Raw genomic sequence first — 25,127 nt, 5'->3', positions numbered from 1 at the left:
AGAGACGGAGATGGTTTGTCTGTTTCCTGCTTTTCCACCACAGACACCAAACCACTGAAGTTTCAATGAACTGAACAAATTCAACCATTCACATGGAAACGATGTGATGTTGGTGTAAGGATGCAAAACTCCAAAGAAAGACTCATTACATGACATTTCATCTGTACACAAAAGAAATTACATCTTGCAGGCTGAAGAGGAGTGAGATTTTTTTCATCCAGAGAGGGAGAAAGCCCTTCCTGAATAAATCCCTGCCTTAGAGTGCTGGTTCCTTCCCCTAGTTGGATTGGACTCGACTCCTTTTTGTTCATTGCGGCTGTGGCTGAGGGGTAGAGTGGTCGTCCTCCAACCTGAAGGTGGGCGGTTCGATCCCCAGTCTGAACCATCTGCATGCCGAAGTGTCCTTGGGCAAGATGCTGAACCCTGAATGGCCCCCCATAGAATAATAAAGTGCTGCAAGTAGATGCACTGTGTGTGTGTGAATGGGTGGATGTGAAACTGTACTGTAAAGCGCTTTGAGTGGTCATCATCAGACTAGAAAAGCGCTATATAAATACAAATCCATTAACCATTTACATGAATAGTTTTTCTTTTTGCAATATGATAAAATAATAACCAAACATGTCCTCAGGTCCCAGACACATGTTGTGGTTACTCGTCATCGCTGATGAAGAGGAAAGTAAACTAGATGCAGAATGACAACAGAAATAGACGATGAGTTATTTTGTTTTAATTTAAAGGACAAGCCAATGTTCCTAGTGTGCAGTGACTCACTCCCAGTGATGACAAAGGCCAATCTCGAGTGTCAGTACAGATCCAAACGTGATAAACCGGATAATTTGCAAATTAAATGAGATTGGATAAAGTTGACGCTATGCAGGGGAGTTTTGTGGTGAGCGAGAAGAAGAAACATCGTTCAGAAGGAGAATTTGTGAAGGAGCCGAGTTTTCACTGCAGAGCTGCAAGAACCAGATAAAGTTAAATGGCCCCAAACCAGTACAGAGCAGTTTATAGATATGGAAAAAACACTGAACAAACATAACACAGTTGTGTTATGTGCGTGGGATCATCGCCTAGTTTGATACTGTGGAGAAATTGTGGTGCATCTGCATATGGTTAGTTTGCAAAACCCCTTCAAGCATTTTGCAAGAGGTTTCAGTTCATGAAAAGTAAAAAAACAACAGTCACACGAATTAGAACCAGCTACTGACGACCTAGAGTGTCACAAAAATGTTGAAATAATATTCGGGTTCAGTCATATTGGTCTAATTGACTTTGTATACTGCACATGCCTGTAAATATTGGGTTTCATTTGAATTCAGACCCAAAAAACTAAGCTAACCGGACAAATTCAGGTTAATTCATCTTTATTTTTGTATCTTCTTTGCTCCAAACCTGGGAAACAATTAGCATCATCATCACTACCATCTGACGTCAGACACCAAACTAAAGACAAGCAGCCATCATTGGTTGGCGTGAGGTTCCCCTCCCCCCTGAACTGAAGTTGAACTAAAACCGAGGAAGTTAGAAGGTTCATGATGCAGGTGTATTTCCCACGATCCTTCACCTCTGTTAATGTTTAGCGAGTGGGGGGGGGTTTGTTAGAGCCTTATCAGATCCTTCACCGGCAGCTGGGGTGTTTATTTGAAGTTGTTTTTCTTCAGCTGTGGACGAGTTTCACTTCTTCTTCCTTGTGCGTGATAAAAAAAAAGCGTCAGAGCTGCATTTTCCCTGAGTGATGACGAGCTGCTGACCCTGACTCTCCTGCCCGGGTCACATGACCTGCTCGAGGGTTTTTCATCTGAACATCAGGGTGTGAGAAACTCCTCTCGGGCTAAAAACAGAAATCGCACTCGCTCCCTCAGAGAATGACTTCCTCCGTGGTCATGCCACAAGGCGGCCGCTGGCCCTCGTGGTTAATTATCCATGTGGTGGTTAAGCTGGTCGATGCAGCGTACACCTGCTCTCCGCCCCCCCCTTCCCCTGTTAGTATCCAGTATCACGGCCCGTCTCTCCGAGGACGCTCTGTCAAGTGGAATCCAATACGACCGCTCGCTCATTCTTTAATGAGGCAGACGTGGGTCGTGTGAGCGAGGATGCGTGAAGGGACTCGGCTCAAGTGAACAACCAAGGTTTGTGATGGAGGAAACAACGTGTGTTTTCAGGTTCACGTTTTCAAAAGGGCTCTTACTTTGTTAAATAACAAGGTTTTGGCAGTTTACTGTGTGTTTCAGGGCCTGTTAGTATTTCACAACAGTGACTGGACAAATATAGGTGATGATTTCATGTCAGAATACTGTAATGTCATGTGCAGCTGCAGAAAAAGCCCTTTTATCCTTTTTATTCATGTAACAACAGTAATAGAGCATTACATTCACCCAAGAGAGTCCACACTGCAAGTTGATAGGTTCAATAGACCAGATGAGGCCCAGTCAGTGGACCAGCTGTTGTGAAAAGGCTCCTTCAGTGTTGTATTCACAACATGCAAGAGGAAAGTAGGTCAGTTCCTGGGGGTTGTGACATGTTTTTGTTTAAGCCCTTTGACTTTTATCTTTTCCATGTTCTCGTCTTTGCTAAACGTGAAATGGAAACTCCATTTACAATCGTAAATTTGGATAATAAAGCCTCGTCAAGTTTTTATTGTCCGTCTATTAGTTGGTGGGACTTAAAGTGTTTATCTGTTTGACTTCCTGCGACACAGATACAACCTCTTGTTCTATTTAACGGCAGCTATAGAAACACTGCATCACCATGAATACATTTATTGTTACCACGTGGGATGTGGCTGCTTGGAATCATTCGGGTCGATTAAGGTAAATCTCTGTGGAAAGCTTTTTTATTCTTTTCAACGTGACAGTGTTAAAGGGCACATATTAAGAAAATTCCACTTTTGTAGTGCTTCTACACGTTAATTTGGGTATCTGGCATGTCTACCGTCCCAAAAACTCTGGAAAACAACAACTTCCGCGATTTTTTGTGGTTCCTCTATGTCAGAGACGATACGCTAGATGGCGTTGAATGGGATTACGACCAGAACTGACGTCATAGGCCCGCTACACAGCCCGGCTCCACCGGCCCGGTTAGCTCGCGGCCCGGCCCATATCAACTGTGGTAAAATAGGCATAATATGTCTCCTTTAAGTTAGAAGTCCGGTCCATAGGAAACGCTTTTCCTAGTTTGGAGTGGTAGAAATTGACCAACCTGCACAGAAGCCTGACTCAGCTCCTCTGGGATGAAGTGGGACAACAACCACCAGCGTCCGGTTCTGCTTAGTACACTGTGCCAACGCAAATGCCCGAGTGAGAAGGAGGCAGCAGGAATAGTAAGAACAGAAGTTGTGTTAAGAATCATAAAAAAAAGCTTGAAGGAGAAGCTCAGAAGCTGCGACTGTCAGATTGTCCTGTTGCAGACATGTATGGCCACAGATCCACCAGTGGTGATGTCCGGAAGGCAGGCGGGGGGGCAGGTTGCTGCGGCTATGTGATGATCTAACGAGCGTTTCACACAGAGTCTGCTGATGATTGTTATCACCCGGCATCGGTGGCTGACCTCGCTAATGACGCTGAGGGTGAGTGGGAGCAAATCCCTGCAGCCATGTTCCAACATCTGGTGGAAAACCCTCTCGGAGGAGCGGAGGCGGCTCCAGCTGCATATTAATGTCCATGTGTTCAGTCGACATCCTCACCAGACTCAGATGTATGGGCCTGCTCCTGATTGCCCACACACTAGCTGATTGCTTAGCTACTATACCAACTTCACACATATGGAACCAGAGGAGCAAGGTTAAGTCAGAGGTTGCACATCACAGAGTCGATGATTCCCTATGAACATGCAGAACCATCAATAGCCTGATGATATCTAACAGAGTTATCACATCCAAGGAAGGATTTCTTCTCCTTAAAGGGGAATAGAGCAGCTTTGACCTGAATGCCACAGAGATTCACTTGAAAGCGAGCAGATAACGGGCACCGGGGGGGATACAGAGATGAAAGCGTGAGAAGAGGAGCGCAGAGAAAGATAGGAAGGAAGGGGTCGGGGGTTGTGAACCACACACAAAAAGAAAAAAACACAATGGTTATCTTTAAATAAAGCTTCAGAAGATGTATTTATGACCCGTTGTTTGGTGCACGGACAGGTTTGTAAATAAGTGCGTCAGTGGTGTGTATTTGTTCAGTCGAAGCTTTTTGGCACAGCGGGAAGCGTGACCACATGGGTTTATTTCAGGAAAAAAGTTGGAACAGGTTGTTTTCTGTGACCGGGGGGGGTGGGGTTCAAGATGGAGACCCAGCTTCCTGTTGGCTTCTCTGGTGCCCGTCTGTAGCTGACGTGGTGGTTCAGGTGGAGAGTTGAGACTTGTGATGGAAGGAGAGGGGAAGAAAAATAACTTCGCAACACGACAGCATGTCCTGCTTCCTGTGTTTGTCTCCACTTATTGTGTACTTCCTGCTTCTCGGGTGGGTGGCTGGGTGGGTGGGGGGGGTGGCTGGGTGGGCTGGTGTGGGGGAACTTTTAAAGAAAGCTCGGCGCTCGGGGCCCTGAGAGAAGAGCCGGCAAAGAACATAAACAAAAACCAACAGTGGCTTTTTGAGAAAAGAAAATCACATGAGCTCCACAAACAAGAGCCACAGAGTCCTGCTTTATGAATAATAACTCGCCGCTGTGGCCTGTAATCATGATCCTTATCCGGGAGCCTCTGAGGCGGCTGAAATCCAAATTACATGTGCTTTGAAAAATGCCTGCACAGAGGAGGCCGGTTGTTGCTGTGACCCAGATTCAGTCGGTTTCACAAGGAGAAGTCCATTGATTCTCCACTAACTGTGCTTTTTTATCTCAAGTGTCCCAATAAACAAGCTCTGCTCTCTGGAATAAGGAAAACAGAGCAAAGGGAGAGTTTCCCACAGGACCGGACATTTGACGAGTTGATTAGAAACATGACTCAGATTAATTTATAATGCGAATGTTGATCTATGTGTCCTAAAACTTTGCTGAGATGTTTGCTTAACAATCAAAATAAGGAGCTAATGTGTTTGCTGCCAGTTCTAATCTCGAGTGGCCAAAAATACTAAATACTGCTTTAAACTATTTTATTTACAGCCGGGGGTGTTTGTTCGCTGACTAATGAGGAAACTACTCTGCACACACACACACACAGACACACACACATCTTCAAATAGTCAACACGTCTCCGATGTCTTTAAACAAACACAGGCTGTCTGAACGATCATTACTTCTTGTTATAAGACGACAGGAATCTCGAGCACGCGGCCATGCGAATGATATCAAAATGCAAAATATGAGGAAGTGTGTCCGGCTTCTACCTGTCGTCGGACTGAGGCCTTCCCGGGCTAACTGTCGCTCTGCCTAGCGCGGCATTAAACAGGATACTCAGCCAAACTGGTTTATCTGCAAGGGAAGGTCGTCCGTCCAGCCAATGAGAGCAGGAGAGCAGAGAGGGGAGTTCGAGAGAGAGAAGGGGTATTGTTCTGGAAATAGCTGCAGGGCCTTTGTCTGTCTGTGTGTGTGTTTGTGTGTTTGTGTGTGTGTGTGTGTGTGTGTGTGTGTGTGTGTGTGTGTCTGTGTCTGTGTGTGTCTGTGTGTGTGTGTGTGTGTGCAGGCAAGAGCCCATGCATCCATCTACTGATCACAGCCTTTATTTTTGTATTTCAATGAGGATTTCATTATTAAGGCCTGTATGGGTTACTGTGAAGAGAAGTGACTCCCTGAAAAGGAGTGTTGTCCTATCAACACCAGCATATCCGTGTCTTTGTGTGCTTGTGTGAGTGTGTGTGTGTGTGTGTGTGTGTGTGTGTGTGTGTGTGTGTGTGTGTGTGTGTGTGTGTGTGTGTGTGTGTGTGTGTGAGTGTGTGTGTGTGTGTGTGTGTGTGTGTGTATATAATGGGTGTGCCAAGGTGATGCAGGCTCGGGGGGCCGGACTTAGCTCCTGCTTCAGGTGTGTCTTTGTGACACAGAGCCACAAAGTGTGAAGAGGCAGACGTTAAAGACCTAAACCCACAGATCCAGGACGACTGTTAGTGGAAGAAGAAGTGAAGAAGGAACAAAACCAAAAGGAGAGAGAGAAACGACAAATGAGAGAAAATGGGGAAAGTGAAAATGCCATGTCTAGCTTTATCGTGAAGATTTCCAGGAAGCTCAGGGTCCTGTCTGGACTTGCAGAGCAAAAGGTAACTCGCGTTGAACTACCTTGTTTTTTGCATTTTTCTCTCTGTGTGTGCTTGTGTTATTTTAGGGAAAAGATGGAATTGCCGGCACACCGAAAACAGCAGAGTTTGCACAGGTGGCTAGTTTAACAGGTTTGATGCACAGGCTGCATCCTATATTCAGTGAAGTGCAGGATCCTTTGTGAATGCCAGGAGCTGCTGCTACTTCTGCTGCTTGGAGTTGACCTTCGATCAAGCCAAGTCAGGGTAATTTGAAAGAGGCTAATAGAGGCCGAACATGTGCTTATTACAGCTAATTACAGCCCAGGTTGGACGGGGAGAATACAGCCGACCACAGGCCACAGCGGCCACTGCTCACTTTACTCTCACGGATCATGCTGTGACCTTCTATTTACATATGAGAGAGCTCACAAGTCAGTGCATGCTAAATGAATGAAAGGCAGATCATTAGTTTGTTGTTGGGTTTCAGTGTGTCTGTGTGTCTGTGTGTCTGTGTGTCTGTGTGTGTGTCTGTGTGTCTGCGTCTCTATGTGTGTGTGTGTTCCCAAGGTGTTGCTCGTGTGTTTTTGCAGCTCGAACCTGTTGACTCACGACGAGGGAGAGAGATTTCACCAGACTCTCTCGGGATGACTCCACTCTGCCGTGTGTTTTCTGCTCATGCATTATTAATCATGGAAAACAAAAAAGTCAAGGCTAAATGGCGTCAGCGTCGTGCGAAGTGAGACGTGACTGTGATCGCTGTTTGACGTTTAACGCAGAAACCCGTGAACTGGATGTAAACAAAAAAATGTCCGCCCCGCCCGCGACAAGTAACGACACAGGAATGAAAACAAGTGTCATCCTCAAGATTCTGATGACGCAAACTTTACTGTAAGAACTACCTTTAGACGCAAAGTTTAAAACAACGTGAGGATTTCCACGAAGCTTGGGAGGATGTGGTGTGCGTCAGGGTCAGGGAACAGATACGGAAGTGCAGGATCTTAAACTCTTCAAATCTGGAATATTTAGGGGACTGATGTATGATAGTGTGAAATTTGGTGCTTGATTGAATCTAAAAAGGGACTGGTGGGCCTCGGTGGAGGTTTGGGTTCTACTGAGTGTCAGTGTCTGCTGGTATCAGGTGGGAAGTGCTGCTGTGAATCTGTTTTTACACCAAAATCTGTATAAGCATGTAAACTCACTAAAATGGTGGTTGCTGTCCTTCACATCACTGAGAACGAGCTGTGCCGACTCGTTCACAGGTTGGTGCTCATGTGTCTGAGCGTCCCTGTGAGACACTTCTGTTGGAGAGTGTTAGAGAGTGTTTTTAAAATACTTATTTTGAGGCTGCAAGAGGGAGTCCAAGGTTTCTGGTTCAACAGCAATGTCATGGGCAGGGGACAGTGGACAGGGGACAGGGCTGTTTACAGGGTTTGTTCGCCCCTGAATGAGAGAATTTAGTTCATCCACCATGGTCGTCATGTTTATATCAATGCTGAACGGATCTGAAGTGGATGACGAGTGTTATCCAGCCTGTGGATGAACTGTTGCATCATATACTCTGTCACACAAAGGCCAAATGTTCGTGGGATCTTTTTTTGTTGGGTGTTAAAGAGGCTCACATCATTGTTTTCTCTTCTGATCCCTGTTAAAGTGCCATGAATCATCTGCTGCTGTGTGTAACTCTACTTTGTTGTGTGTCGATATGAAGCTGATGATAACACTCTGCACAAATGCTGCCAAGAAAGATGCTTGTGCTTTCACTTTTTTAAGTACTTTGCAAAACTAGATATTAAATAAGAACTCTACAATATGTAGAATGTGAGTGCATCGGCTGAAACATTAAAATCCTGTGCACGTTGCTTTAGTTTGCAAAGGCAGTAAATGTGTGTGCTGAGTATTTATTAGAATATTTTGAGCCCACAAAGCCACAAAGAGAAATGTAATTGTATCTTGTGCTCAACATCTTGTTTATCTGGATATTCTGCATCTTGTTCTATGCTCTAAAATACCATGTATACCAATGTGTGGTTCACCCTAAGTGGCCTAGTGGTTAACACACATACTGTAACGTCCACAGTTTGATTCTCAGCCTGATGGGAACCTTTGCTGCATCTCATTTATTTCCTGTTTGTCTCTGACTATCAACTCAAGTGCCTGTTATTAATAACCTTGGGGACTTTGGACTTTTGAAGTTTGTCATTAATGTTTGTCTGCGTCTCTTCCTCAGGCAGAGCCCTCACCGATGAAGACGACCTGGTACTGTCCTCTGGACCTGGTGAGTCTGACTCTGGAACACGCACGAGACACTGAGCCTGTTCCAGCCAACATGCGATGTATGAAACAATAAAAATCCGTTCATTAAAGTATTCAGAGTCATATATAAGCCACACACTTGAACGGCAATAAATATGTTATGAAAAATCTTCACTGCAACTAAACCAGGTAGGATGAATAGGTTTTGTAAAGTTTCATTCTGCACCATCAATTGTTTCTAAAAAGCTCTGCACATTACGCCAAGCACACAAATAATAAAAAGCAAATATAATAGTGAATACAATTATTCAAGAACAGTTTGAGGAGGACTCACTAATGAGCAGGAAGAGTTCTGACAAAGCTCCTGATAATTAACACACAAGAGAAGAGAACATGACAAATGGGCAGGACTACAATGAGCACTGCGCTGGTTACTGGTAACAGTGTCCTGGTTTCTCTGCAGTCCACTGTGCTGGAGGAAGAGGAGGATGGAGTCATCTACACCGTGGTGGTCAAGCAGCAGCATGTCGGCCCCACCAGTCCAGTGGTGAGACCTGCAGTCGGTGACAGATCGAACAAAATCCTCACACCAGCACAAACGTCAACTTCCTCTCTTTTTCCTTCCTCCAGTCCCGGGTGTCTCGCTCCCAGTGTATGAAAGCAGGAACAGAGGAGAAGCTGGTGCTCCACCTCCTCCACTCCTTCGCTTTGGGAGACTCGTCCTTCATCACCATCTTCCTCTCCACCTATCGCTCCTTCACCTCCACGGAGAGAGTGCTGGAGATCCTCACCGACAGGTAACAAAAGCGTTCTCCTCTTATCGGCACTGGGTTTGGGGGCTTTTGTCTGGTAAGGGGATTTTGTTTCTCCGGGAGGATTTTAAAGAAACTCAAAAATCAATATGAAAGCAGTTCCAGCGATGCAGCAGCTGTCAGGATCCCGTCTCGGAGACGGTGCAGTTTGAAGAAGGGAAATCTCAGACGGATCCTGTCCAGGGGGAGTTTGGGTGAAGAGACAAAAAGCAATTTGAGAATTCTCTCACGCTAATGTGGAGGAACATTGGGGCCAGAATCCAATTTGCTGGATATAAGCTGCAATTTGTTCAGATGCATACTGAGGTAGAAAAAAGCGATGGCATGATTAACCAACAAAATCCTGGTCTGAAGTTAGTGGTGCAGTATTTCACTGTTATTTTTTAGGGGGCATTTTCCAGATATGCTCCCGCACAGGCAGCTGTACAAACCAAGTGAAACCATCTCCTGCAGAAGTGAACTCCCTCACCGGCAAATCCATATACGTATACGAGCAAAGCTGAAAGTACAACTGGATTATAGCCAATGGGTGATGGCCCTTACTGGTTTATTACTGGTTTTGAGATGAAGTACAACCATTTTAAACCGTGTGCCTGACGCAGCAAACACTTTTCTTTACCATTAAACTAACAGTAGGGGATTTGAAGGGGCCTTGAATGAAGGTGGTCCACGTGCTTACATCATGAAAATTGACCCTAAAGAGCTGCAGCTCTGTGAGAGTTTGAATTTAATGCTAATATCAGTAAATTATGTCTTTTGCTAAATAGCGATAAACACAAAGCACAAATGAGACACAAATGTTGAAATAAATACTTTTGTGTGGTTGTAAACCAAAGTATTGAAGATAAGAAATTCACTTGTTGACAAGAGAGCACATGAAAGTATAAAAATAGAATAAAAAGAGCAATAAAATAAAACAATAAAAGAGTAAAAATACACATAACATGTACATAATATACACTTATCTCTACAGATGGAAAATATTACTTGCAGAGAAACGTACTTGACTAAAGTGCAGTGGCACAGGAAGACTGCACGAGGATGTAAACTGTATTTGTACTTTTTGTATACTTGTGTATATATATATACATGTATGGACGTTATTAGTATTGGAGTCTGCAAAACATATTAATCAGTGTACACAAGATTTCTCTTTTCTAATAACAGCAGCTTCTAGATTAATGGCGTCGATAGATTTAGACACTTCTTCACATCACAGGAAGCATCTGTGTGGCCATTTAAAAGATCTGCAGCTGAGACTCTTTCTCAGCAAACACCACTCAGCAAAAAGGAGAAGCTCTTGGTTCTTTCATAAAGTCCTTATTGAATAATGGAGTTATTCATATGAAACACCTGTTTGGAAAGTTTTCTGAAAGACGCAACACAAAAGAGAATCAGCTTCGTGCACTTAACGTCCTGGCAACGAGCTCAGGAAGCAATAAGACGCCACCTTTGCTAAAAAGCATCTTTAGAGAAACAAGCCATAAATACATTCATGGCAAAGCAGGAGAAATATTTATGACCCGACGCAGCAGGAGCACAAATCTGAAGCCGGGTGATACTTTGAAGCTTTTGTGATTCTGCTGCTCTAACTTTTTCTTTTCTGCTCACAGATTGGAGAATCCGCCAGGGGACAGCGAGCGGAGCCACATGAGACAGGCTTTCAACAAGTGAGCTTTTCAAAATGCTATTTAAAATCAAAGTGGAGCTTTTAGACAGTTTCTGTGTATTGTGTATTGAGTGTGGATCTGTGAGCCAGAGCTGGGTCCTCTAGAGTCTGTTGTGCTTCCTGCTCCTGGTTTGGGGGAAATGTTATTATGTAAAAAAGGCAGCTTTAATTTTTTTATTATTTCAAATTGTGATGGAAATGTTGCCTGTTATCAGAGTGAAATAAAATGCTCTGGATTGAGAGAGGAAGTGCTGAGACGGGAGATAATTCTCTTGAGCTAATGACTCCTCACTCATCAATACCCAAAAACGATTTAAATGCAGCTTCGACCAAGAGAAAGTTAAAGAAATCCATCTCAATAATACATATCTCTAACATTCATTAGTGTTTAATGCACAGAAATGAACCGAATTCAATTTATTTAAAAATCTCACTTTAGTTGAACAGCACCTTTCATACAAGTTAGTGCAGTTCAACAATTGACTGATTAAATATATTTTAAAAGCTATAATAGAAGATTAAAAAAAGGATAAAATATATAATTGAAAATAAAAGGTGATAAATAATTAATATAAACAAATAAGTAGTAACAACACAGATGCTTTCAAATTAACTTAATTCACAGATTAAGTCAAATGTGGAGGGAAACAAGTGATCAATCTTGTTATGGAGTAAAGAAGAAGAAGTTAAACCCCGGTGTTGTCAACAAGTAGTGAATCAAGTCCGACCAATCACATAATGTAGTTAAATTTGATCTTATGCTCGGTCAGTCTCTTTTCATTACAAGATATTATCTCACTAATATAATTCCTCATGTGCAGATGCTGCACTTTGTTCCAGGCCGACTTTCTGATGTGAAGAAGAAGACTGTTTTTTATTGTGTCTTGTAAACGCCGGCGCTCTGTCATCTTCTGCTAAAGGAAAACAATCTTGATCCTCTGCTTCCTCTGAATTATGGACACATCTCTAAGCTTCTTTTCTCGTCTAAGCCCCTTGACAACGTGATTTCTTGGCAACTTTTTAGACGACCTGGAAAAATATCAATACACTCCATCGATTCCCATCTGCAACAGTTTGTTTATCTGCGTCCGAAACAGACACGGGTCCTTTGAAAACACCTCCCTCCATCAAAATGAAGGATTTCTCACCTCTGGTGTTTCTCCCTCCGTCCTCTCAGGGCGGTGTGCACGGTGTTCAGAACATGGCTGACCGAGTTTCCCGAGGACTTCAAGAGTTTGAAGGAGCCCTCTCGCCTGCTGCGTCTGGCGCCCCTGCTCCCTCAGGACTCCTCCTCTGCGGCCGACCTCCGTGCTCGCCTCCTCCGGATCGCAGAGGAGCTCAGCGAGAAAGCCCTGCTCCCCGACACCCACAGAGGTCTGTATTTCAACTGGGATGGAGATGACAGCGTTAAGACCTCGATGGATGAGGTTCACATGTAGAAATATACTTGTTTTATCACTTCATCTGCTACGAAGTCCAAAACTGTTGGTGCATAAACAAACCTCCATGGTCTCCAGAGGATGAACCAATAGTTGTTTTTCCAGTATCACAGTGACCAGGTCAAAGGTTTTCTCTTATCGAGTGAAAGACACACATCCTTGATTCCCAGACTATTAGTCATGATGATGACGGTGATCGCCATTATCTTAGAAAATAGATCTGAGAGAAACTGCTGCACCTACAGGACATTTTGAGTAAATTTAACTTATGAATCCTGCAACATTTTGCCTCAGGAACAATTCATGCACAGACTCAGGGTTTCCAAAGGATTATTTTAACTGGGATTAGTTTGTAATGGTTTCTGAAAAAGGGAGAAAATATACAATATGAAGCCAAACTGTCCACTTAAATTTTATCAACATGAAGCAAATTACAAATAATAATGACAAAACAATGAACAACACAACAGTTCCCTCAATTAGCTGCACTTTGGCTAAAAATAAGACATCACTTCCCTTAATGACTGATTTTGTTCATTAAGATCCATTCATTTTTCCCTGGGGAGGAGAACGCTCCATATAGCAGAGCACCGACACTTCCCCCCCGACTCATAACACAGCTTCCCACCAAGTTCATTGGAAATCTTTTCATTTGGTTTTGTGTAATCTTGCAGTCAAACAAACAGACAACACACAAACAGACAGGGGGTGAAAAAAGCAAAACTAAACACTAACTTAAATGTTGTCAATTTTACTGCTAAAGTAAGAAAATTCAACTTAAACATCACATCTGTTTACTAACAGTGCAGCAAACAAGGCAAAGTCACAACTTACATGGACACACTCTGAGGGGGAGGGGACTCAGGTGAGCGGACTTCCTGTTTAGATTCTGTAGGTGGAGCCTCAGGAAGCAGCAGGTGAGGGAGGGAGGAGCAACAGGAAGCAGGAGGTGAGGGAGGGAGGAGCAACAGGAAGCAGGAGGGTTTTTTCCACAGCCTTCAAACTAAAGTACAGATGTGTTTTAGAATCTGTGATGAACTGTTTTTTAGTGATCAGTTTCACTTCTTGCAGATCAGAGCGGTTTCCCCAGCTCTCCGCCCGACGCCTCCAAGTTTGAACCCACCAGCATCCTGGGATTTCCTGCACCGCTCATCGCGGAGCAGCTCACCAGGACAGAGACGGTGAGTGCACCCATTTCTATTAAAGTGGCCCAAAGCAGAATATGGAGAATTTACGGTAAAATTAACAGTTCACAAGTCATTATTCTGACAATATACAGAAAAAAATGTGTTTGCATCCAACTGCCTTCTCCTGCATGTAAGATAGTGTAATAATAATAAACTGTATTTATATAGCACCTTTCAAAACAGAGTTACAAGTTAAAATTGGAAAAATTAGAAAACAAATCTATTTGAAGATCCTGCAGCTTTCGAGCATAGATTCTGAAAAACAAATGTTAAAAATGAGAAAAGAGTAAAAAACAGGCTAAATTAAAACAATATAAAATGATTTTAAATTGACAGAGAGATTGAAACAAGGAGGAAACACACCTCTGTGTCTGTAAGAAAGATTTAAAAGAGGAGAAGGAGTTTGATCTTCACTCAGGACCTCAGGTTACAACTGGGCACGTGTGGTATCAAAAGGTCTGAACTGAACTCGGGTGAAGATCTAGAACAGGCCTCAAAATTAACAATTCGCAAGTCATTTTTCTGACAAGATACAGAAAAAAATGTGTTTGCATCCAACTGCCTGCACTTGCATTTAAGAGAGTGTAAAAATAATATACTTTATTTGTATAGCACCTTTCAAAACCGAGTTACAAGTTAAAAATGGAAAGATTGAAGGCAAACAAGATAGAGAACAGTTAAAGTCTATCTGAAGATCCCCAGCTTTCGAGCACAAATACCGAAAAACAAATGTTAAAAATGAGAAAAGAGTAAAAAACAAGCTAAATTAAAGCAATATAAAATTATTTTAAATTGACAGTAAGATCAAAACAAGGAGGAAACACACCTCTGTGTCTGTAAGAAAGATTTAAAAGAGGAGAAGGAGTTTGATCTTCACTCAGGACCTCAGGTTACAACCTGGCACGTGTGGTATCAAAAGGTCTGAATTGAACTCGGGTGAAAGTCCAGAACCGGCCTCACAAGTTTGCAATAAAATCTTGAAATCAAACAAAAGCCAGAGACAGAAGCTCAACTCAGAGTCATAAGCTCTTTCAGTTTACACTGGTGTTTACATGTGAATATGCCGTCTCTTCCCCAGGAGCTGTTTGTCCGTCTGGTGCCGTACCACTGCCTGGGCTCGCTGTGGTCTCAGAGGGACAAGAAGGGGCGGGAGGGCGTGTGCTGGTCCGTCCGGGCCACGGTGCGGCAGTTCAACAAGTTGGCCAACGCGGTGTTAGCGTCGTGTCTCTGCCCGACGACGCTGCGCAGCCAGCAGAGAGCACGGCTGCTGGAGAAATGGATCAGCGTGGCAGAGGTGAGTGGAACACAAAGAAACCACAAGGTCACAGAAGTGATGCCACAAACATGCATTTCTACAGAGTGGGAATGAAACATCACATAGGGTTCGGTCTGAATTAAAAAAGTGTCAGCCGGGGGTTTCAAGTCGTCCCAAACGCTCCACTGTGTATTTTCATACAATAAACCAACTTAATCCCCGAAACCATAATCCTGTTCCCAGCTGTGACTGTGCACACAGCGTCACAGAGGCACAGGCTGCTCGGCTTCTGCTGCCACTCTACTTGTAATTTCACTTTCATAAAGAGCTGAAAGCAAAAACAAATTAACGGCGATTTTTGATTTATGCTCTCTTTTCCTGACTCGGCAGCAGTAAATAAAAATCGTCCTCTGTTCGAGGGCATCTGGAAGTTTTGATTTTTGAAGATAAAATGAGAAATTATTGAAAGTCAGCATTTTTTTCTCCTTTGAAGCTGGATGTGCACACACCGTCTCAAACGCCTTCAGGAGAATGTTCCCTGCATGAACACCGGCAATGTGCTGAGTCAGAACAATCTGACCTGGAGGCGAACAGCTAGAATGTATATCTGCTTAAGAAACCACAGCTTCGTACGAGAGGAAATGTGGATTAACTGAGTGTTTGTGTTCCTGCGCTCGATAATCAGCTTCTTTTAAAGTACCGAGCAGTGACAGGTCAGGCTCCCGTCCTCGGATCGGCTTTTTATTCCTTTTCTGTGAACGCTGCTTCAGCCACTAATTCCTTTATGAAGCTGTGTTTGTCATCACGTGCACAAAAAACACGCGCTCACACAGAATCCAGTTTCCTCCGAGATATCACCGGTCTGCTGCCAAAACGCAGAATACGCCTCTGGTGTCCTTTGGAAAGAAAAACCCTCTTTAGCTGTATACATTATTTAGCACATGAGGCCGATGCTGTAATTTAATACTCGCCAGAACTCAACCCCACAGGTGTTCTCACTTACATTGTGTGTATTCATCTGTGTGTGTGTGTGTGTGTGTGTGTATTCAACAGGAGTGCCGAGGACGAAAGAACTTCTCCTCGCTGTACGCCATCGTTTCGGCGCTGCAGAGTAACCCCATCCACCGGCTGAGGAAGACGTGGCAGGACACCGACAGGTCTGTGGATCAACTCTGACTTTTTATACGAACAGAAAATTAATTGTTTTTGTTTCAGCGGAAACCTCGTGGAAATCACATTCACAAAAGAGAGCGATGATAAATAAAACAGCAAGTTAAACCCAATAACTAAAGAAAGACCAAAAATATTAAGAACTAATATGTCCCAACTGTATTTTTAAACATTTTTATATAAGCTTGTAATACATTTTATATATTAAATTATAAACACTACTACTACTACCACTCATAATAATAATAATATGCAGTTGCACCTTTATAACAAAGTAAGTGCTTTACAGTAAAGGTTGCAGTTCAAACATTATGTATGGAGTAAATTCCGCATCTCTTTTTTTTGTCTCAGATTTAGTTTTATCTGTTTATCAGAAACACTTGATTTTACACACTAAAAAATTTTTTTTAAACGGTGAAATAAATGTTTTTGAATGTTAACATGGACCTGAAACAGATTCCAGCAAAACTAATAACATTTTACCTATACGATCCTTGTAGGAAGATGAATATACGTTATAATAATTCTTAGATGCTTTGAAAAAGATAAGATCAGAATACATATTTTATCAGAGCTGCCAGAATATAGAGCGTTTGTTTACAGTAAATGTTGCTCGTGTGGTCAGGACCAGGAAAGTTTCTTTATAACTGAAACTGGTTTCACCCTCGACACACTTTCACCGAACAACTTTCAACCTCGTAAAGACGTAAATGTCTCTTCAGTAAAGTCGTCCTCATAACATAAAGCCTGAGAAGACTAAAGAAGACGAAATATACTGAAATAATGAAATATGATTGTGCGCTTGCTGTAAATACACTGTGTCTCCTTTCAGGGAGGTGGTGAAGAGATACGAGGAACTGTCAGAAATATTCTCTGAGAAGGACAACTACTCTCAGAGTCGAGAGCTCCTGAAGGAGGTGGGTTTACTGGAGATAGGTTCTGTACCCTTTTTAAAAGTGTCTGAAGTAAGAAGGGACATCAAGCTCTTACTGGTTTCACTTTTACTTTACTTCACTTTTTTTAAAACAACTTTGACGTGAGAGGTTCACGCCTGGATGATGTTTGTTAGAGATATTGTGTAATTTGCCCGATTGTGTTGCTTCATGATAACAAAAATGGCTGTTGGCCTGTGGGCTGGAGAAAAGGTTTCCCAGCATAGGCTGTCAATACAAATGGACGACACACCTCTAAGTCCTCTAACTGTACAAAGGTGAAACCAGAATGTCCTGGATACGTTTCCTGGATCATGACGTTTCTCTCATTTCACACAACTGAAGAAATATCCCGCAACATCAGCCGGTAGGAGGCATTAATCAGTGCAGTAGAACGTACAAGAGATATTCTCCAACTTGTCCTATCTTCTAAAATGGGACAGTTTTCATTTAAAAAAGGCAAAAAGGTCAAAATGTCTGATAAATATATAAATTTGTGATGGTGCTGCCATACATGCCAGTAGCCAGTCAGCTTCACCTTCAGCCTCAGCGTATCATCAGGTTCAGCCTGTATCGTTGATAACAAGGTCCAAACACTTGATGATGCTAAGATGAACAACTGAGGTTATGTCCCTAACATCTGCTGGTGGCTGCTAACATCTACTGGTAGTTAACTTAAATTGTCCTTGAAACGGACAAAGAATATTCTACATCTTGTCCTATATTCTAAAATGATGGTATCAAGTAAATAATTAGAAAACCGAATTTAGAAGGAGAATTTACATTAACATCAGAATCAGAATTCTTTTAATTGCCAAGTATATATTCACATACAGGAAATTGCTTTGGTGTGGTTGGTGCACATAAATAACAATCAGACATAAAACAACAATATATATATATAAAACAATATAAAACGAAACAATATATACAGTGAGAGAGTTATGGGCATGTACAGTGCTAAGGTGAAGAGATTTTCTGGAATAGGCAGTGACCGTTAATATTCATTTACAAGGAAAACAGCTGTGTGTGTGTGTGTTGTGTGTAAAAGTAACTCTGGCGACTTGTCAACTGAGGTTAAACTAAGTTAACCTCTTAGTAGACTGAACAGTTGCATATATTGGAAATATTTGAAATTGATAAGAATCTTTAAAATGTGATTCTACGAAGCGGGCCGGGTTCCACATTGCAACCAGCCCCCAGCAGGAGGTGGAAGTGTTTCAGCTTCACTTCAGCGGAGATGTCATGTCGTCCATCTTTGTATAAAGTCTGTTCCCGGGTCCAACACTTCTAGGTTCCAGCCTTCTAGCCTCAAACTCCAGTACAGGAAAAAACAAACTCATTGACTTTGACTCACATCTCATCATCCTCGGCTGAAAGCAACATTCAGCTTCTGGAGATTTAAAGACTCTCTCTTTAAAGACCGGAAACCAGTTTAATCTGGTTGAGTAGTAACTGCCCTTATTCTGTCAACACTTTCCCTTCAGTGTGATGAGGCCGTCTGAAGAAGTGCATTATATTTAGTTTACACTGTCAGTGAGTCTGGGGAGGGGAGGGGGGGGGGTGGGCAGGATTAGCTGTGTTTTGATTTGCTGTAATGGCGCCGAGCGAGGCATCAATACCTTTGCATTAGCTGTGATTTCTCCCCGAAGGAATTCAACCAAACGCTCGCTCTCGACTCGACAGCGTCTCGCGCTCGCTCGTCTTTGATGCTGAGAAAACACCATCGCCTTCTGTTTGCCCTTTGATTTTCTTCTTCTTCTTCTTCTGCACAACCTACCGCTTCCCCTTCATCTCAGGGCCTGTGTTCAGAAGTGAGTGACGAGCAGACAGGGAGCGAGATGAATGATTCTAATAAAAGTTGGAGGAGAAGAAATGATTCAGGGCTCTGTCATCCGAGCGCTTGACAGTGTAATAACACTTTATTATAGCGTGGTTATGACGGACTGTCTTCTCGGCTGATGTCGAGTTGCGGTGACAGATCTGCAGACTGAGCAGTGTTGAAGCACCATTATTGATGCTATAAAAATTAATCATAAAGTTATTCATGCTCAGAGTGCTGGCCCTGACAGAATTGGGTTTTTCCATTCACAGCTTTTATGTTTGCTGACAGGCGCTGATTTAAAAAAAACATTTTTACAGAATGAACAATGCAGAGACAATGTGCAATTGTGTTTTATTTCATGAAATAATATCTTTATTTTTGATTGCAAGCTCTATATATCTATATTTGGTTGAATTTGTATTTTCTTTCTTCTTTAAATTTTAAAATTAAGTTTAAGGTTAAACTGTAAAATATCCAAACTCAGCTTTGCATTTCTTTGTCATAAAGGTACATATACACATGTACATATACATATATATTCTTCTTAAACGCTGGTATCATTGATAAAAATGGAAAATCTCCGGAACATAAAGAATGAACTTTGACCTGCAGATGTTCTCTTGCTTTTGTTTTGCAGGAGGGAACCTCAAAGTTTGCCAACACGGAAAACAGGCTGAACAACAGACATTTTAATAAGGTGAGCGGAGAGGAAATGAAAAAGGATCCAGGTTGAGCTTCCAGGGAGGCCGGCTTGTTTGTGGAAGGTCACGGGGTCAAAGACAATTAACTTCCATAACAACTTGAAAAACCAAAGACTGCTATAAACAGTCGTGATAGTAAAAGTCTCTTGAACAAGCTCCTTTTGGCCACAGTTTAACATTTGTGAATTATTCCGAGGGCTGTGTCGGATGGTTTTCAATCAGATATTTCAGATGATGTCACAGAGGAGCATCTCTAAACGACCCCAGTGTTTGTCACTGAGGCAAAACCTTAAGATCTTCAAACACATGAAACAGATCAATTTCCATGAAGAGATCCGCTCGTGTTTGGTGTGAATACCAAACATTTTCGCCTGAAGGATTGTTCACCCTCTTTGGGATATTTGGAAATGATGTAAGAGGCTGTAAAAGTTAGGGGACAAAGATAAAGTGTAATGTCTTAAGGGAAAGATCTGTATTTATTTGGCTCATAAAGGGGCGGACGTGAGTTTTATTGTGTATAGTTCATGCTCTGCTGTGCAAAGTTCTAGTATGACGCTAACCTGCAAGTAGTTTTTCGATTTAGAGCCTGAACAATACTGTAATTTTGGGGCTGATACCATCATTATTTTCTGATATTTCAATATGAGCTGATTTTCCTTACATTATATAGATAGATAGAATCCTTTATTAGTCCCACAGTGGGGAAATTTGAGGGTTTACATCAGCAGCGCAGGCACAGTGCAACAAGAACAAAAGAAAGAGCAAAACAACAAAGTAAGAAACAAAAAACAACAATGAGCAAAAACAAAAAGTAAACAGTCAAATAAGCAAATAAATAGTAAGTAGTAGAACAACTGAACAATACAATTAAATAATTAGATAATTAAATTAAATAATTAAATAAATTAAATTGCAAATATTGTGTTGTGTGTTAATGGGGTCACAGCTGGTTATATATTTATATATATATATAATTATACACTAAAGGTAGGAAGATTTTGGTCCATTACTTTACTTTACTTGCTCTCTTAAGTGAGTAGTAGATGTTTGTCTATTAAAAGTCTAAAAGTCTAAATCCTTAGGACTGTTGTCGATGGAGTAAAAAACTGTATATTTGAATGTATATTTATATTTTCACAATTTTAAATTTCTCCAAAGCATCTTTTTCACAAAGCATTTTGTTCTGTGAAAGGAAGTTTTCATAACAGCACATATTGATCCTCATGCACATCTGTGATAGGACGATAACAGCTGATTCACCATCTGGGCTCCAGTTGAAGCTGGAATGCTTTGCTCTTAGATTAATAATGGATTACATCCTTAAACCACTTGGAAAAAGTGTTTCCCTTCAAAATTCAAACATGGATAGTGATGTCTGTTCTGCTGAGCACGGCTGGATCCCTGGTGTGATGGAGGGTTGAGAGAGCAGAGTGGAGCACTGAGCTGCTGCTGGTTGTGTGTGTGTGTGTGTGTGTGTGTGTGTGTGTGTGTGTGTGTGTGTGTGTGTGTGTGTGTGTGTGTGTGTGTGTGTGTGTGTGTGTGTGTGTGTGTGTGTGTGTGTGTGTGTGTGTGTGTGTGTGTGTGTGTGTGTGTGTGTGTGTGTGTGTGTGTGTGTGTGTGTGTGTGTGTGTGTGTGAGACACAGTTTGAAAACAGCTGCACCAGCTGCTCGGAAATCCCTCTCCGTCAAATCTCTTTTACAAGGGGGGCAGAAATCTCTGGGGAACTGACGAAAACCCTTTTTTCTTTGTTGTTTCTCTGACTCAGTCCGCCGCCATGGGCACCGTGCCCTACCTGGGCATCTTCCTCACAGACCTCACCATGCTGGACACCGCGGTCAAAGACCGGCTGGACGTGAGTTCCTCTCGTCTCTGTCGGACAAACCCTGGAAGTTACTCTGTCTTTTACAGTCAAACTTAAATGTCCTGTCACTTCCTTTGCAGAATGGCTACATCAACTTTGACAAAAGGAGAAGGGTGAGTGTTGTAATACGTATTACGTTGAAATAAAGGTCAAAAGTTTAATACACAATCTATTTTAATGCTCTTATAATGAACAGTGCTGAAATCTTACCTGATGCTTTGATAATGAGCAGTTTTCAACAAGTGAAGCAGCTAAAATAAGCTTCTGGGTATAAAAAGAGTTTAGGAGTGGAAGCACCCTGATAAAAACCTCTATGACCCTGAGAATCAAGGAGCCACAGTGAGAAGAGAGAGAGCAGAGATGGTTTTACAGTGAGAGCAGATCAGAGCGAGCCGAGGTATCAGAGTAACCGAGGGAGGGAATGATGAAGTGGAAGGTGCTGTGAAGTGAAAACAGTTTCACAGTTATACTCAACCACTTAACGTGTGGGTGGTGTTTTTTTGTATATTTTTTTATTATGAAACTTCTTGTTTTTGCAGGAATTTGAGGTTTTGGCTCAAATCCGCCTCCTGCAGTCGTCCTGCAAAAACTGTGTTTTCAGCAGGGACGAGTCCTTCATGCACTGGTATCACAGTGTCCCTGCCCTCAACGAGGAGGAGAGGTAAACACCAGGGGCATGCAGTCACTCTTACTGCTCTCATTGGAATCAATACATTGGTTGTGAAGATACCTATCGTTAATTCTGAATAATCTCTATCAGCTACAGACTGTCCAATGAGATCGAAGCACCCGGCGAGCCGAGCCCACGCGGCCTCACTCCGACAGTCATCATCACACAGTGTCCAGAGTAAGAGCCTGCTCTCACACACACACACACACACACACTCACTGACACGCACACACACACACACACACACACACACACACACACACACACATACACACACACTCACACTGACACACACAGAGTGGATGGAAGAAATAACATTAAAGGGGCCTTAAGTTCATAAGATAAAGCTGGATTTTGGTTGTAATAAGTATAGGCAGTCACACACATATTTAATTTACTGTACATGTCGTTGTAAAGCAGTAATAACTAGATCCGAATATATCTGATTGCACTGAAAACTTTCCCGTGTGACAAACTGGAGCCGTGGGTTTTGAAAGACGTGGGGGTTTACCAGGCAGCAGCAGTCCAGGGACAGGCCCTGCTGCATTGCATCATGGGGATTATGACGGTGTTTGGTGCTTGATCTGTTTTTGCTAAATCAGGACAAATCAACATTCTGCTGGAACGATGTTGACTTCCCCCCCTCACAAGTCCACCACATTTCAATTCAAGCAGATTTCCAAACCACCAAAAACACATTTGGGAATTAGCGCCTGAATTATTGGTTGATTAATTGGTAAATCATTATTTCCAGCCTTAATTTGACTGTTTGTGTATTTCCTGTTGTCGACAGCCTGAGCAGCTCGCGGACAAGTCTGGCCGGCGACAGCGACAGCCTCTTTGACTTCCCCTCGCCCGTCAATCACCTGCTATCAAAACTCACAAAGGTAAAATGTCGTGACTGATCTTACTCTGTCTGCTTTTGTCTCTGAGAATTAGGTTCTCATTGGTTATTATTGGATTCTAGAGGCCATGTATGAGATCAGTGTAGAACTGAAGGATTAAAAAAACCAGGGGAGGGGGATGTGACACAGGTTTATGTAACATGAGAAGTGTAACGACGGCAATTTGAAAGGTAAACAGAGAGTTAATGGCCCCAATGCAAATATCCATGTAGGCTCAGGGTCAGTTTCACCGCTGCTTCCGTCTATTTTCCTCAGGAACCAATAGGAAGTGTTTGAATTCACGCAGAGGCGAGCAGCCGTGTAATCAACCCAGTCGTTAGTGAACCTGCCCGGTCGTTAGTCTCAAGAAACAATCATCAACCAAAGCCACGTTTTGTTCTGTTGCAGCACATGAGATCTCCATCTGTGTCCTGTCTGGATGTGGAAATCTCCCCTCCCACCGCCGAGTCCACCCCCGACACCCTGACTCCATCCACGCCCACAAAGTCCCACCGCCGATCGGCCTCCTGCGGCAACAACCCCCCCAACAGCGTGCAAGGGTCCGGGCCAGACATGCGGATCATCAGGATAGGGATGGACCTGCACGATGGGAACATGTACCGGAGCATTCTGGTAGGAGCTCCGGGAGAGTTTGGTTCTGATTGACGCAGGATGTCGTTAGTGCAAATCAAGCCGTCCTAGAGTCAATGTTGTTTATCTCTCCCCCCCCCCCCCACTCAGGTTACGAGCAATGACAAGACCCCCACTGTGATCAGCTCTGCCTTAGAGAAGCACAATCAAGACCCCAAACAGACGGCCAAGTACGAGCTGATCCAGCTCCTGCCCGACGCAAAAGGTAAAGATGGACAACATTTCCACTGTGGAAAAACACTGCACTCCTCCCACAGCACTGTGAGAAACTCATGTTGGAAGTGTAGCTTGTGTTTCTTGACCAGTAATATGCTGGTATTTAGTGAATCACCGGCTTTATCAGCCAATGAGGGGATGATTTCCAAGGTGGAGTGGTTCGTCCACTAACCAGAAAGTCGGTAGTTTGAACCCTGGCTCCTCCAGTTTTTAAGTTTCCCACGTTTCCCTGTCGTCCTTGGAGCGAGAACCTATGAGCCCTCGATCTCTGAGCCCGTCAGCTATTGTTTGACCACGAAATAGCCTCTGGGGACAATGACCAATATGTTGGGGGTTCCGGTGTAGACAGAGGATGTCCGAGCCAAGACTTGCAACACGAGACACAACATTTGATTTGAAGTCGAGACACAACATGGACACCGATGCTTCTTGTAGATGTTTTAGGTCCAGACGACATATTTCCCTAATCTATATTAACAGCCATCTCCATACGAATGCAGATAAGAGAAGTCGATAGCCGCTGCATTTCAGTCAATGTGTTTCGGCTCTTTATTTCTCCACAGGGACGATTTACCTGCAGGCAACCAAAACCTGCTGAAGCATGATGGGTAAAAATAGAAATGGAGCCCCAAATTCATATTTAGCATGTAACTTGTACTGTAGGAAGGAGGAGAGTGTCTCTGCTTTCACCCTTCAGGACGTGACACAACAGTACTTTGTTTCTAGTTTGGAGTCAATCATGGTCTAATTTAGCGAATACCAGACATTTTTGTGTTTTTATACGACAGTAACAGTAGAGAGATGACGAGAAACAAGTATAAAAGTACATGCAACAAAGTTCCCCTCCAACACATGATCCACAACGTCTCTACCACCAGAGCCCACCTTGCTTTGTCACTTCTTGAGTTCCGATGGTATCAGAAGCTCTATTGAATTGTGTGTGTGTGTGTTTATTTCTTGATGCAGAACTGGTCATCCCCGCCACAGGAAACGTCTTCTACGCCATGACATCATCCAGCGTTGACTTCCTGTTGAGGAGGAAAGGCGGGAACACTCCTCTTGGCTCACATCCGATCAGCACCGAGACCAGCGCCACGTTTCCTCGAATCAAGGCCAAGGGGAGGAGGCTGGTCAGGACTCTGTTTTGACGTCAGATCTTTGTTCACGGTGAACTTTTCACTTGTCGCCCCCTGACAAAACACACGGGGGGGGGGGGGATCTCTCAATAACGTGGCCTTCTCTGTGCAAACACAAAAAGCTACACATGCCTTTATCCCATGCTCCTCGGACGCCTCTTCTACCAAAGCACGGAGACCAAGTTCCTCGGACATTTCAGAACCGCCTGCTGCTGTCAGTCGAGTCTTTCTTCTTTCCGAACATTATGCATTTCTGATTCACATCCAGAGGAAGAGCGGCCGAGGCCTTTCAGCGAGTGAGCTC

General features: G+C 43.1%; 1 protein-coding gene across 2 annotated transcripts in view; it reads left to right on the top strand.

Moving 5' to 3' along the window:
* The window catches only part of rgl2 (ral guanine nucleotide dissociation stimulator-like 2), a 27,384-nt gene extending 2,487 nt beyond the window's left edge, over positions 1–24,897 (top strand). The window contains exons 1-19 of one of the 2 annotated variants that reach the window (XM_061081955.1): positions 6,083–6,182; positions 8,389–8,436; positions 8,878–8,961; positions 9,045–9,211; positions 10,840–10,896; positions 12,073–12,269; positions 13,406–13,515; positions 14,600–14,815; positions 15,830–15,933; positions 16,779–16,863; positions 19,341–19,400; positions 21,171–21,257; positions 21,347–21,379; positions 21,806–21,927; positions 22,027–22,113; positions 22,730–22,823; positions 23,229–23,453; positions 23,562–23,676; positions 24,654–24,897. In XM_061081955.1, coding sequence (XP_060937938.1) covers positions 6,087–6,182; positions 8,389–8,436; positions 8,878–8,961; positions 9,045–9,211; positions 10,840–10,896; positions 12,073–12,269; positions 13,406–13,515; positions 14,600–14,815; positions 15,830–15,933; positions 16,779–16,863; positions 19,341–19,400; positions 21,171–21,257; positions 21,347–21,379; positions 21,806–21,927; positions 22,027–22,113; positions 22,730–22,823; positions 23,229–23,453; positions 23,562–23,676; positions 24,654–24,835 — 2,169 coding nt within the window. In that variant the 5' untranslated portion in view covers positions 6,083–6,086 and the 3' untranslated portion in view covers positions 24,836–24,897. Of the gene's footprint in view, positions 1–6,082; positions 6,183–8,388; positions 8,437–8,877; positions 8,962–9,044; positions 9,212–10,839; positions 10,897–12,072; positions 12,270–13,405; positions 13,516–14,599; positions 14,816–15,829; positions 15,934–16,778; positions 16,864–19,340; positions 19,401–21,170; positions 21,258–21,346; positions 21,380–21,805; positions 21,928–22,026; positions 22,114–22,729; positions 22,824–23,228; positions 23,454–23,561; positions 23,677–24,653 lie in introns of those variants that run through there. The other variant, XM_061081954.1, reaches the window with a different exon arrangement.
* Positions 24,898–25,127: the final 230 nt, after the last annotated feature.

The sequence above is a fragment of the Limanda limanda genome, chromosome 11, assembly GCF_963576545.1.
Source record: "Limanda limanda chromosome 11, fLimLim1.1, whole genome shotgun sequence".
Taxonomy (NCBI): domain Eukaryota; kingdom Metazoa; phylum Chordata; class Actinopteri; order Pleuronectiformes; family Pleuronectidae; genus Limanda; species Limanda limanda.
Note: the sequence above shows the minus strand (reverse complement) of the source record. Positions and strands in the feature narration are given on the sequence as shown.